General features: G+C 41.8%; 1 protein-coding gene across 1 annotated transcript in view; it reads left to right on the top strand.

Moving 5' to 3' along the window:
- Window positions 1-112: 112 nt before the first annotated feature.
- Window positions 113-10,048, top strand: part of PRMT3 (protein arginine methyltransferase 3) — a 95,710-nt gene continuing 85,774 nt past the window's right edge. Inside the window, exons 1-5 of the mRNA XM_006753970.2 lie at window positions 113-274; window positions 3,286-3,368; window positions 5,810-5,859; window positions 6,688-6,790; window positions 8,145-8,304. Coding sequence (XP_006754033.1) covers window positions 3,353-3,368; window positions 5,810-5,859; window positions 6,688-6,790; window positions 8,145-8,304 — 329 coding nt within the window. The 5' untranslated portion in view covers window positions 113-274; window positions 3,286-3,352. The remainder of the gene's footprint in view (window positions 275-3,285; window positions 3,369-5,809; window positions 5,860-6,687; window positions 6,791-8,144; window positions 8,305-10,048) is intronic.

Below are 10,048 nucleotides of genomic sequence, written 5' to 3'. Positions count from 1 at the left end.
GAGGGGATGCGGGAGGTGCCGGGGAGCGGGACGCGGGCGGCGCTCCCCTGCGGTGGAGCCTCTCCCCGCCCTCCTCCTGGTGCGCGGGGCCGGGCGGGCGCTGGCGTCCGAAGCGGGGCTGACTTTTGCGTGTGCTAGGCGGCCGGGGCGCCGTGGAGGACGAGGAGGACCTGCCGGACCTGTCAGACAGTGGGGACGAGGCCGCCTGGGAGGACGAGGACGATGCTGAGCTCCCCCACGACAAGCAGCAGACGCCCTGCCTGTTCTGTGACAGGTTCGTCCGCTCCGCGCCCAGCGGTGCCCGGGCCACGTGGGTCCACGTGCCCTGCCCTCGCCTTCTCCCGTCCGTGGTTTGGAGAGCGGGCTTGTGGAGAAGGGAGACCCCAGATGGTATGGAGGGAGGAGCCATGGCCCGGAAGCCGGTGGTCTTCGGACGCCTCGGTTTCCCCTGTGTAACACGAGAGGGTTTTGCACTGGATCCGTGGTTCCCAATCCTGGTTGCGTACCTGTGTCACCTGAAACACTTAGGAAAGAACGCAGATGCGGAACTCCGCACCACGGTCCTTCTAGGTCAGGATTGCGACCCAGGAATCTCTCTTTTTATAAAGGCCCCATCTCAGGTGACTAACCAATAACAGGTTTCAGAGTCACTGAACAATAATCTCTGGGGAGGACCCTTCCAGCTTTACCATTCTGTGATCCCTGACCAGCAGAGAGCTTCTTAGGTCCAGTACTTCGTCTGAACCGTCTATAGCAGTGATGGTGAACCTTTTGAGCTCAACGTGTCAGCATTTTGAAAAACCCTAACTTAACTCTGGTGCTGTGTCACATATAGAAATTTTTTGATATTTGCAACCATAGTAAAACAAAGGTTTATATTTTTGATATTTATTTTATATAATTAAATGCCATTTAACAAAGAAAAATCAACCAAAAAAATGAGTTCGCGTGTCACCTCTGACACTCGTGTCATAGGTTCTCCATCACTGATCTATATATATAAAAGCCTAAGTGACCAAACGACCAGTCACTATGATGTGCACTGACCACTAGGGGGCAGACACTCAACACAGGAGATGCCCCCTGGTGGTCAGTGCGCCACTCAGCTGGCTGACAGGCTCCAGACGCTGGGCTCATGGCTGGCCAGCGCTGCCTTGGTGGTGGTAGCCTCTCCCACCTCTGGCAGTGCTACTGAGCGAATGGAGGCAGCAGCAGGCGCAGTGGGGCCAGAATGAGCGGGAATGGTGTGGTGCCCGCCTGGGCTTGGGCTCCTCCCCAGCCGCCTGCCACTTTGCGCACTACTACATCCCTAGGGATGCTGAACTGCAGGGATCGGGCCAAAACCAGCAGTCTGACATCCCCCAAAGGGTCCCAAATTGAGAGGGGCACAGCCTAGGCCTGTGGTCGGCAAACTGCGGCTCGCAAGCCACATGCGGCTCTTTGGCCCCTTGAGTGTGGCTCTTTCACAAAATACCACATGCGGGCGCACACGTACAGTGCGATTAAAACTTCATGGCCCATGCGCAGAAGTCAGTTTTTGCCCTGGGCGAGTCTATTTTGAAGAAGTGGTGTTAGAAGAAGTGGGGGGTATAGGTCGGTCAGGCGATGGGAGACAAGGCGCAGGCTGGCAGCGGGATACACAGCGCAGGAGAGGTACGTTGTTTTGAGGTACGTTCGCTGAGGTCGACCCCTTCCAACTCTCCCGTCCACACTTGTCTATCTAAAACAAGTATATGAGACGAGTGTGGATGGGAGAGTTGGAAGGGGTCGACCTCAGCGAACGTACCTCAATCAGGTTGAGGACGTTTTTAGCAAAGGCCAGCTTACGAGTACCCTAATTAAGTTAATAACAATATATCTGCCTATATAGTTTAAGATTTAAAAAATTAGGCTCTCAAAAGAAATTTCAATCGTTGTACTGTTGATATTTGGCTCTGTTGACTAATGACTTTGCTGACCACTGGGCTAGGCTGAGGGACCCCATTGGTGCACGAATCCATGCACCAGGCCTCTAGTTTAAAGAGTAACCCTTTTTCGGTAGGGCTCCCACACTGTTGAAGGGGAAGGAATTGATGCCTTTTCACTTAGGTTAAAAAAAAAAAAGCTCCGATATCAGTAACTTGCTCAAGGTCACACAGCTGTGGTTTGTCCTAACCCACATTCTTTCCACGTACAATTCTGCCTGTTCGTCTCCACAAGCATTGACTCTGGCTGCTGTCCTGGCATGTGGGCATGAAAGAGGCCTGTGTGGCATCGGCCAGGGTCACCTGAATAAACATTTTCCAGTTTTCCTTAAATCTGGGCATGGTGCTGGTTTGGTGGTAGGTTAGCGCCTCTGGATTCATCATTGTTCGCACCTGTGGCCTCATTGGGGCAGCTGTAGAATGTCTACATATCCTCCAGGCACTGTGACATTTGTGGAGCATCAGGATGGACTTCTCTGTGACAGGCTGCAACAATACTGCAAAAAGGACGGGTCTTGGTAAACATTTATTGAGAGCTAATTGCTGCATGGCGCTGTGCGAGGCATAGAAAAGAGGCGCACGGCTTCTGTGCTGTGTGTCTGCTTTGCGTCCTTCAGTTTTGCGGGTCTCATCACTGAGAGACTTGGTCCTCACAGTGTCGGTAATGCAAGTACTTTGGGAACACTACAAGGTCACCTTTGAAGTCCGGCACTTGGGGAATAGGCCAGCTGTAAAATTACATTGTGTGCTTTATTTCTGAAAGTACTCAGCTTTGCCAGTTCAAAGCCTCCAAAAACAGAATTGACACGTAAGAGGAGAGAGGAGTCTTATGTAGGGAATTTTCATATCTTGAGAGAAACGGAATCTATCAAAGGGAGTTCTCTTTCTTAAAAGCCTTTTGGTAAATTCGGTGCTTTTAATTGGCAAATAAATTACCTTTGACATTTAATGGGGAGTTGGTTTGTTTTAGGTGTAAAAAGGAACTGAGAAGAACTGATTCCCTACAGTGGTTCTCAACCTTCCTAATGCCGCGACCCTTTAATATGGTTCCTCATGTTGTGGTGACCCCCAACCATAAAATTATTTTCATTGCTACTTCTAACTGTAATTTTGCTACTGTTATGATTTGTACTGTAAATATCTGATATGCTATATGTGTTTTCCGATGGTCGCGACCCACAGGTTGACAATGTTCTTAATTGGGAATAAAACTAGAAACCAGCAAGTTCAGGGGGTAAAGGGAGTGTATGTTTAACATAAAATCAATATTTAGACTTCTTGGGGACTTTTTCATGAAGCTATTTATTGCTTGATTTTTCAGGTTATTTACATCTGCTGAAGAAACGTTTTCACACTGTAAGTCTGAGCATCAATTTAATATCGATACCATGGTCCATAAACATGGTGAGTATTTTTTAGAATAAGGAAAATTTTAGTTGTGAAACTTAGGTTCAAACTTTGTTTTTCCAGACCTTTCCTTTTCTAAACAATAGTGAAATATATAGCAACAACCTATCTTTTTTTGGCAGTGGCCTTAGAGCAGCCGTGGGCAAACTATGGCCCGCAGGCCGGATCCGGCTCGTTCGGCTGTTCTGTCCGGCCCGCGGAGCCGAAAGAGCGGATGGTTCTCTTGCTCTCCCCTCCACTCCTTCACCAGCAGCAGTGTTAACATGTATTAGTTCACACAAACACTCCATCCATGCTTTTGTTCCGGCCCTCCGGTCCAGTTTAAGAACCCATTGTGGCCCTTTAGTCAAAAAGTTTGCCCACCCCTGCCTTAGAGGAAAGATTAAATGTAAGTGATTCTTCTAGATAGGATTTCACTGTAAGCTTATATTGACTTCACAGCTCAAAAGGAAGTCAATATAATGATTGCATTTTTATCATATTAGAATTAAGGAGAGCAAGAGAATATATTAGAATTAATGAGAGCAAGCAGAAAGGTGGACTTGGGAAAGGAGGTGGAACATTATGAAAAAAGACAACTTATGTGAAAAAGCATGTGAAATTCAAGGCATACAAGGTCAAGTTTTATAAGGAGTTTGGTAAGAGATTATAGAAAAAGGATTGATGAAATGAAGGTGGTAAGTAAACTATTTAGATAATTCTTTTGAGACTTGAATTTAATCAAACCTATTTTACTAATAAAGCTTTCCACTTCTTTAAATGGACATAGAAGACCTGCACTGTTCCACTAAAATTAAGTACAGAATTATTTTTTTGGCCTCTGTATTTACTAACAACTGCATAGGACATTAGATAAATGTGTCATAATATGTTTATAAATTTAAGTGCAACTACTTTTGAAAGGCATGGATAACAGTCTCATTGGATTTTTTTCATGTTTTTAACATGCATTTTTAAATTATGACTTGGAATCATACTGTAAATATAACTTTGTACTAGAGGCCCAGTGCTCGTGCACGGGTGGGGTCCCTCGGGGTGGCTTGCGGGGATCGGGCCCCAGCTTGTGCCCCCATCCTTGTAGCCCCGTAACCCAGCCTGGCCTCCTGCCGTGGCCTGGTGCCACACCCTCACCTGCTCTACCATCCCACCTACGGGGTGATCGATCTGGGCCAGGCCCCTGCCTGGCTCCCTCAGCACCTGGGAGCTAGGTGGCGGCCCTGCCCCCCGCCGCTGGTTGCCATCTATGGGGTGATCGGCGGGGCGATCAGGCCCCTGCTCGCACCCACCTTGGCCTGGCGCCACCTGCTCACCTGCTCCACCATCCCGCTGCAGTCCCATTCTCGTCAGGGCCCATTAGGGTCAGCAGCACCTCCACTGCTACCTGCTACCAGCACCATGTCACTGATGCCTGCCATGTTCTGCACCATCCCCTGGTGGTCAGTGTACATCATAGCAAGCAATAGAACTCTTGGTTGAACAATTTGCATATTAGGCTTTTATTATATAGGATTTTTTTCTTACCACATAGGGGTTTTTATATGCTACTAGAGGCCCAATGCATGAAATTCTTGTAAGGGTAGGCCCTCGCAGCCCCGGCTGCCTTGGCTCTCACAGCCCCAGCTTCGTTCAGAAGGTCGTCTGGACGGTCCTTCTGCTGTTCAGCCATTTGGTCAATTTGTATATTATGCTTTTATTATTATAGATTATGCACATAAAAACATTTTGTATGCCATTATGTTCTTTATACAACATTTTCCAGGAGAAATCTGTTAGATATGCTATTGACTGGAAATCAAACCCGAGACCCTTCAGTGCTTTGGCTGATGCTCTAACCACTGAGCACACCAGCCAAGGCTGTTTTCCCCTGTTTAAATGCTGTTTCATTTCTGGAAATATATGAGAACCAGATAACAAGCTTCATTGTTTTTCAATATGCATCATTTAACTTAATGTTAAAGTTAATATACTTCGTATACTCCAGATTCTGGCTAAATTATAATTTGGTAGGCACTGTAAAAACTGGGGTGTAGGAACTTTCAGTTCTAATATCAACTGCCCTATACTTGGCAAAGTCTGTGACCTAAGTTTCCTGATTTGTAATGCTCTTAGAAATGAGAAGAGTTCTAAAAATTAATTTCCCATATTAGAAATGCAAGGAAAATATTAATTGTCATCTATGCTAGCTGTTTCTCAATTACAATATTCAGAAGTATCAAAATACTATTTCTAGTTCTTAATAAGAAATTAAAAATATTACAAGTTTTAGTTTAGAGCAGTAGTTGCCAACCAGTGGTCCATGAGGTCCGAAAGAAAGGTTGGCGACCGCTGATTTAGAGGACAGAAATGTTTTATTGTCTAACCAGAGAAGCCTCTATAAAACAGGTCAATTAAACAAAACTCATGTTAAAATAGGTAAATTATCTTTTTTCCCCTTTTAGGACTTGAATTCTATGGATACATTAAACTAATAAATTTTATTAGGCTTAAGGTAAGTTGGTGCTTAATTTACAATTTTGTTTTGAAACTAAAGAAATACTGCTACCAGTGGTGACTAAAAGAATACAAAGAACTACTTTACAAGAAACTGTTTTAAATTTGTCAGTCATCATATTGGAATCATGGACATTAGGAAATGACACAATATACAGGACCAAGTAAATCAAGGGTTGGGGAACCTTTTTTCTGCCAGGGGCTATTTGGATATTTATAACATTCGTGGGCCAAAATTATCAACCTAAAAATTAGCCTGCTATATTTGGTCAAACATTTAATTAACTCACCCTTAATACCTTGGCAGGGCCAGACAAAATGATTTCATGAGCCTTAGAGGCCGGAGGGTGAAATGTTCCCCACCCCTGAAGTAAATGGATGCACATCATGCTTAATAAGTGTCATTTTTAACTGCATCTAAGAGATGAATCATCAGTCTTATATAAAAAAGTAATTCAGAGTCAGATAAAGGGAAATACTGAAAGTTTCTGAAAATCAGAAATAATTTCTAGTGTGATTTCAAGTACTGTGGTTGCTTTCTTTGTTCTATTTTTCAAATACTTCGTTCTTCTTTCTGTTCTATTCAAATGAGTATTTATATTGCCACTTCCTCCAGATCCCAACAATATAAAATTGTGCAGTGATACCATTGATTCAGCAGTCATCCAATCAAGTTAAGGAAATGACAATTGAACATAGACTCCTTAAATAGAGATTTTGTGTAATGTCAGCATGATTTCCTTTTCTGTCTAATTTTCCTAGTTTTTGCTAAGGGAATTTTATGATTATATGCATTGAAAAAACATGCAATTAATTTTACATCCAGAATCCTACAGTTGAGTATATGAATTCCATATGTAATCCAGTGCCTTGGGAAAAAGAAGAGTATTTGAAGCCAGTATTAGAAGATGACCTTTTACTTCAGTTTGGTAAGATGAATACATCCTTTGTGGAATATGTTTCAAATACTATACTGAACTTAAAGAAAAAGTAAACTCCATTTTATTCACTCAGATTTCATTAGTTTTTCCCTACTCTCCCTTTCTGTTCCAAGATCCTGTTCCAGGATACACAGTATATTTAGCTGCTATGTCTCCTCAAGCCCCTCTTGGCTATGACAGTTTCTCAGGCTTTCCTTGTTTTTGATGACCTTGACAGTTTTGAGGGTTACTAGTGTACAAATATTTAAAGTGGAACATGATTTGCATAGTTCAAAGTATTGTCCCAAGAAATTTGTTTTATTTTTGTTTTTGTTAATCCTTATCTGAGGATATTTTTTCCATGGATTTTTCTTTCTTTTTTTTTTTTTAGAGAGGATGGAAGGGAGGGAATGGGGTGAGGAGAGAGAGAGAGGAAGAGTGAGAGAGAAACATCGATATGATACAGACACATCATTTTGTTGCCTCCCACATGCCTGGGATCAAACCTGCAACCCAGATACATACCCATGACTGGGAATCAAACCCAAAACCCTTTAGTGCACTGGCCAATGTTCTAAGGACTGAGCAATACCAGCAGGGCCCAAGCAATTTATTAATTACAAAGGAGATGTAAACTTTTCAGTGGAGGAATCCAGCAGACCACAACCAAGTGATTGAGGCAGGCATGAGTTTGAATCTTAGTTCCTTCATTAAACAGCTGTATAACTTTGGGCTAGTCCAGGGGTGTGCAAACTTTTTGACTCGAGGGCTACAATGAGTTCTTAAACTGGACCGGAGGGCCGGAACAAAAGTATGGATGGAGTGTTTGTGTGAACTAATATAAAATCAAAGTAAACATCATTACATAAAAGGGTACGGTTCTTTTTTTCAATAGTTTTATTCATTTCAAACGGGCCGGATGCGGCCCGCGGGCCGTAGTTTGCCCACGGCTGGGCTAGTCGCTTGATTTTTCTAAAATTTATTTTTCCCATGCATTAATCCAGGGATAATTATTTACAATTTAGCTTTCCTTTGAGGATTAACTGAAATGTAATGCATGTACATGGAAGGTAGCTGATAATAAATATTAGGGTTTTTTTCCTTGCACTTTTTGGTTCTGGTATTTGGTTCCGTATAATTAATGCTTATTTATGTTTTTAATTTAGCCAACTAATGTAAAACATAGACTAACAGCATGCTCTTTAAATTCATATGGAAGCAGTTTGGATTTATACATTGATTTAAAGCACTTTTACTAATTTTTTTCAAGTGGCTGCATAATAGGCATTTAGTATGTATGTATTCCTAACATATTTATATATTTATTATAAGATGTCCTGATAATGTCCATTTATATCTTTAGATGTAGAAGATCTTTATGAACCAGTGTCAGTCCCATTCTCATTCCCCAATGGACTCAGTGAAAATACCTCTGTTGTTGAAAAATTGAAACATATGGAAGCCAGGGCACTGTCTGCTGAAGCTGCATTAGCTAAAGCTCGTGAGGATCTTCAAAGAATGAGGTTATTTATCAGTCTTATAAAAAATTGTTTAGACCCCCCCCCCAAAAAAATAATACAACTAATAATAAGATAGGATATGGTAAGGCATTTTATATACTGGAAAGTACAATGTAGATATTTAATTTTAATATATTACAGCAATGCAACAATATTTTTATACATTGTGACATTGTTGATTAACATAAAGTTCTCATATATTTTATCATTTTATACTAATGATCATTGTTCTGGGGAGTGTTGTCTTAAGTGTTTTTGTTCTTTGATGCTGCCTTCCTTCGAATTACCCTATTTCTAATAGATTTCTCCATTTTACTTTTCCTCTCCTAGGCTTTTGTGTTGTTGTTAATCCTCACACAAGGATCTTTTTTTCCCTTGATTTTTAGAGAGAGTGAAAGAGAAGGAGAGACGGGGAGAGAGAAAGAGAGAGAAACATCGATGTGAGGGAGACACATCAATTGATTGCCTTCCGCTCATGCCCCAACCTGGGGGCTGGGGTTGAACCTGCAACCCTTTGGTGTGAGGGCCAATGCTCTAGCAACACTGGCCGGGGCTCTTCTCCCAGGCTTTTAAAGTGGTGGGATTAATATTTTTAGGTTTGGGAGGAATATGGGGTTAAAATGTTTGCTTTTAAAGAATCAAAATATAATTATGGTATAGTATTTAATCAGGACACCAGACAATTATGATGGTTTTCTCCAGTGAGTAAATTAGCAATCTACTGGCTTAGTACTTCTCAGAATTTAATGTGTATGTAAATCACCTGGGGATCTTGTTAAACTGTGGATTCTGATTCAGGAGGTCTCAAGTAGGGCCTGAGATTCGGCCTTTTTACTAAGTATACCTCTAGCTTTACCTTCTGGATTTGTAATTTAGTTGTTGCCCGAGTACCCACTTGATCGTTTGCCAGAATGCTGAGTAGGAAGGACAGTATAGCTGATTGCAGTTTCCCTTGCCTGTTTCTGTGATTTTATGCTGGGTAACCTATTAACCACCAATAATTCTACTGTCTGCATCTTTACACTTCTTTTACATGCATACCTTACAGATTCTTTTTTTTTAATATATTTTTTGATTGATTAAGATATTACATATGTGTCCTTGTCCCCACGTTACCCTTCCCCCACTCATGCCCTCAACCCCTGGTGTCTGTGTCCATTGGTTATGCTTATATGCATGCATACAAGTCCTTTGGTTTTTACCTACTAGGATTTGGGTATGAGAAATTTCATAATAGATTCAAGAGGTATTTCTCTGGGTTATACTCTTGGAAAAGATGATATGTCACTAAATGTACGTAAAGATAAATATAATATAGCCATAGAAACAATGAGGAGTATTTCATTTCTAAAACTGATGTCTATGTTATAGAAAAAAGAATACAAATTTCAAACAACATAAATTATCAGCTTTCTTAGTAGAAAGCCATCTGAACCATATGTCAATTTTAAAAGTCAAAAAAGCCACTCAAATTGCATTAATGTGGTGTCATTTTAAAGTGCTATAAAATATCTTAACCAACCTAGATGCAAAAAATATTAGTTTTTCCACTATCAGGCATCTAATAGTTATATGGATCACTGAAATGATTACTAATAGGCAAGAATCATGTTTATGAGACTTACTTTTGATATAAAAACAGTCTGGGTGATGATACAAAGATTGCAATGAGAAGGTAAGTATTTATAAATATACCAGAGGCCCAGTGCACATATTCATACACCAGTGGGGTCCCTCGCCCTGGCCT

Source organism: Myotis davidii, unplaced genomic scaffold (genome assembly GCF_000327345.1).
Source record: "Myotis davidii unplaced genomic scaffold, ASM32734v1 scaffold330, whole genome shotgun sequence".
NCBI classification, from domain to species: domain Eukaryota; kingdom Metazoa; phylum Chordata; class Mammalia; order Chiroptera; family Vespertilionidae; genus Myotis; species Myotis davidii.
Note: the sequence above shows the minus strand (reverse complement) of the source record. Positions and strands in the feature narration are given on the sequence as shown.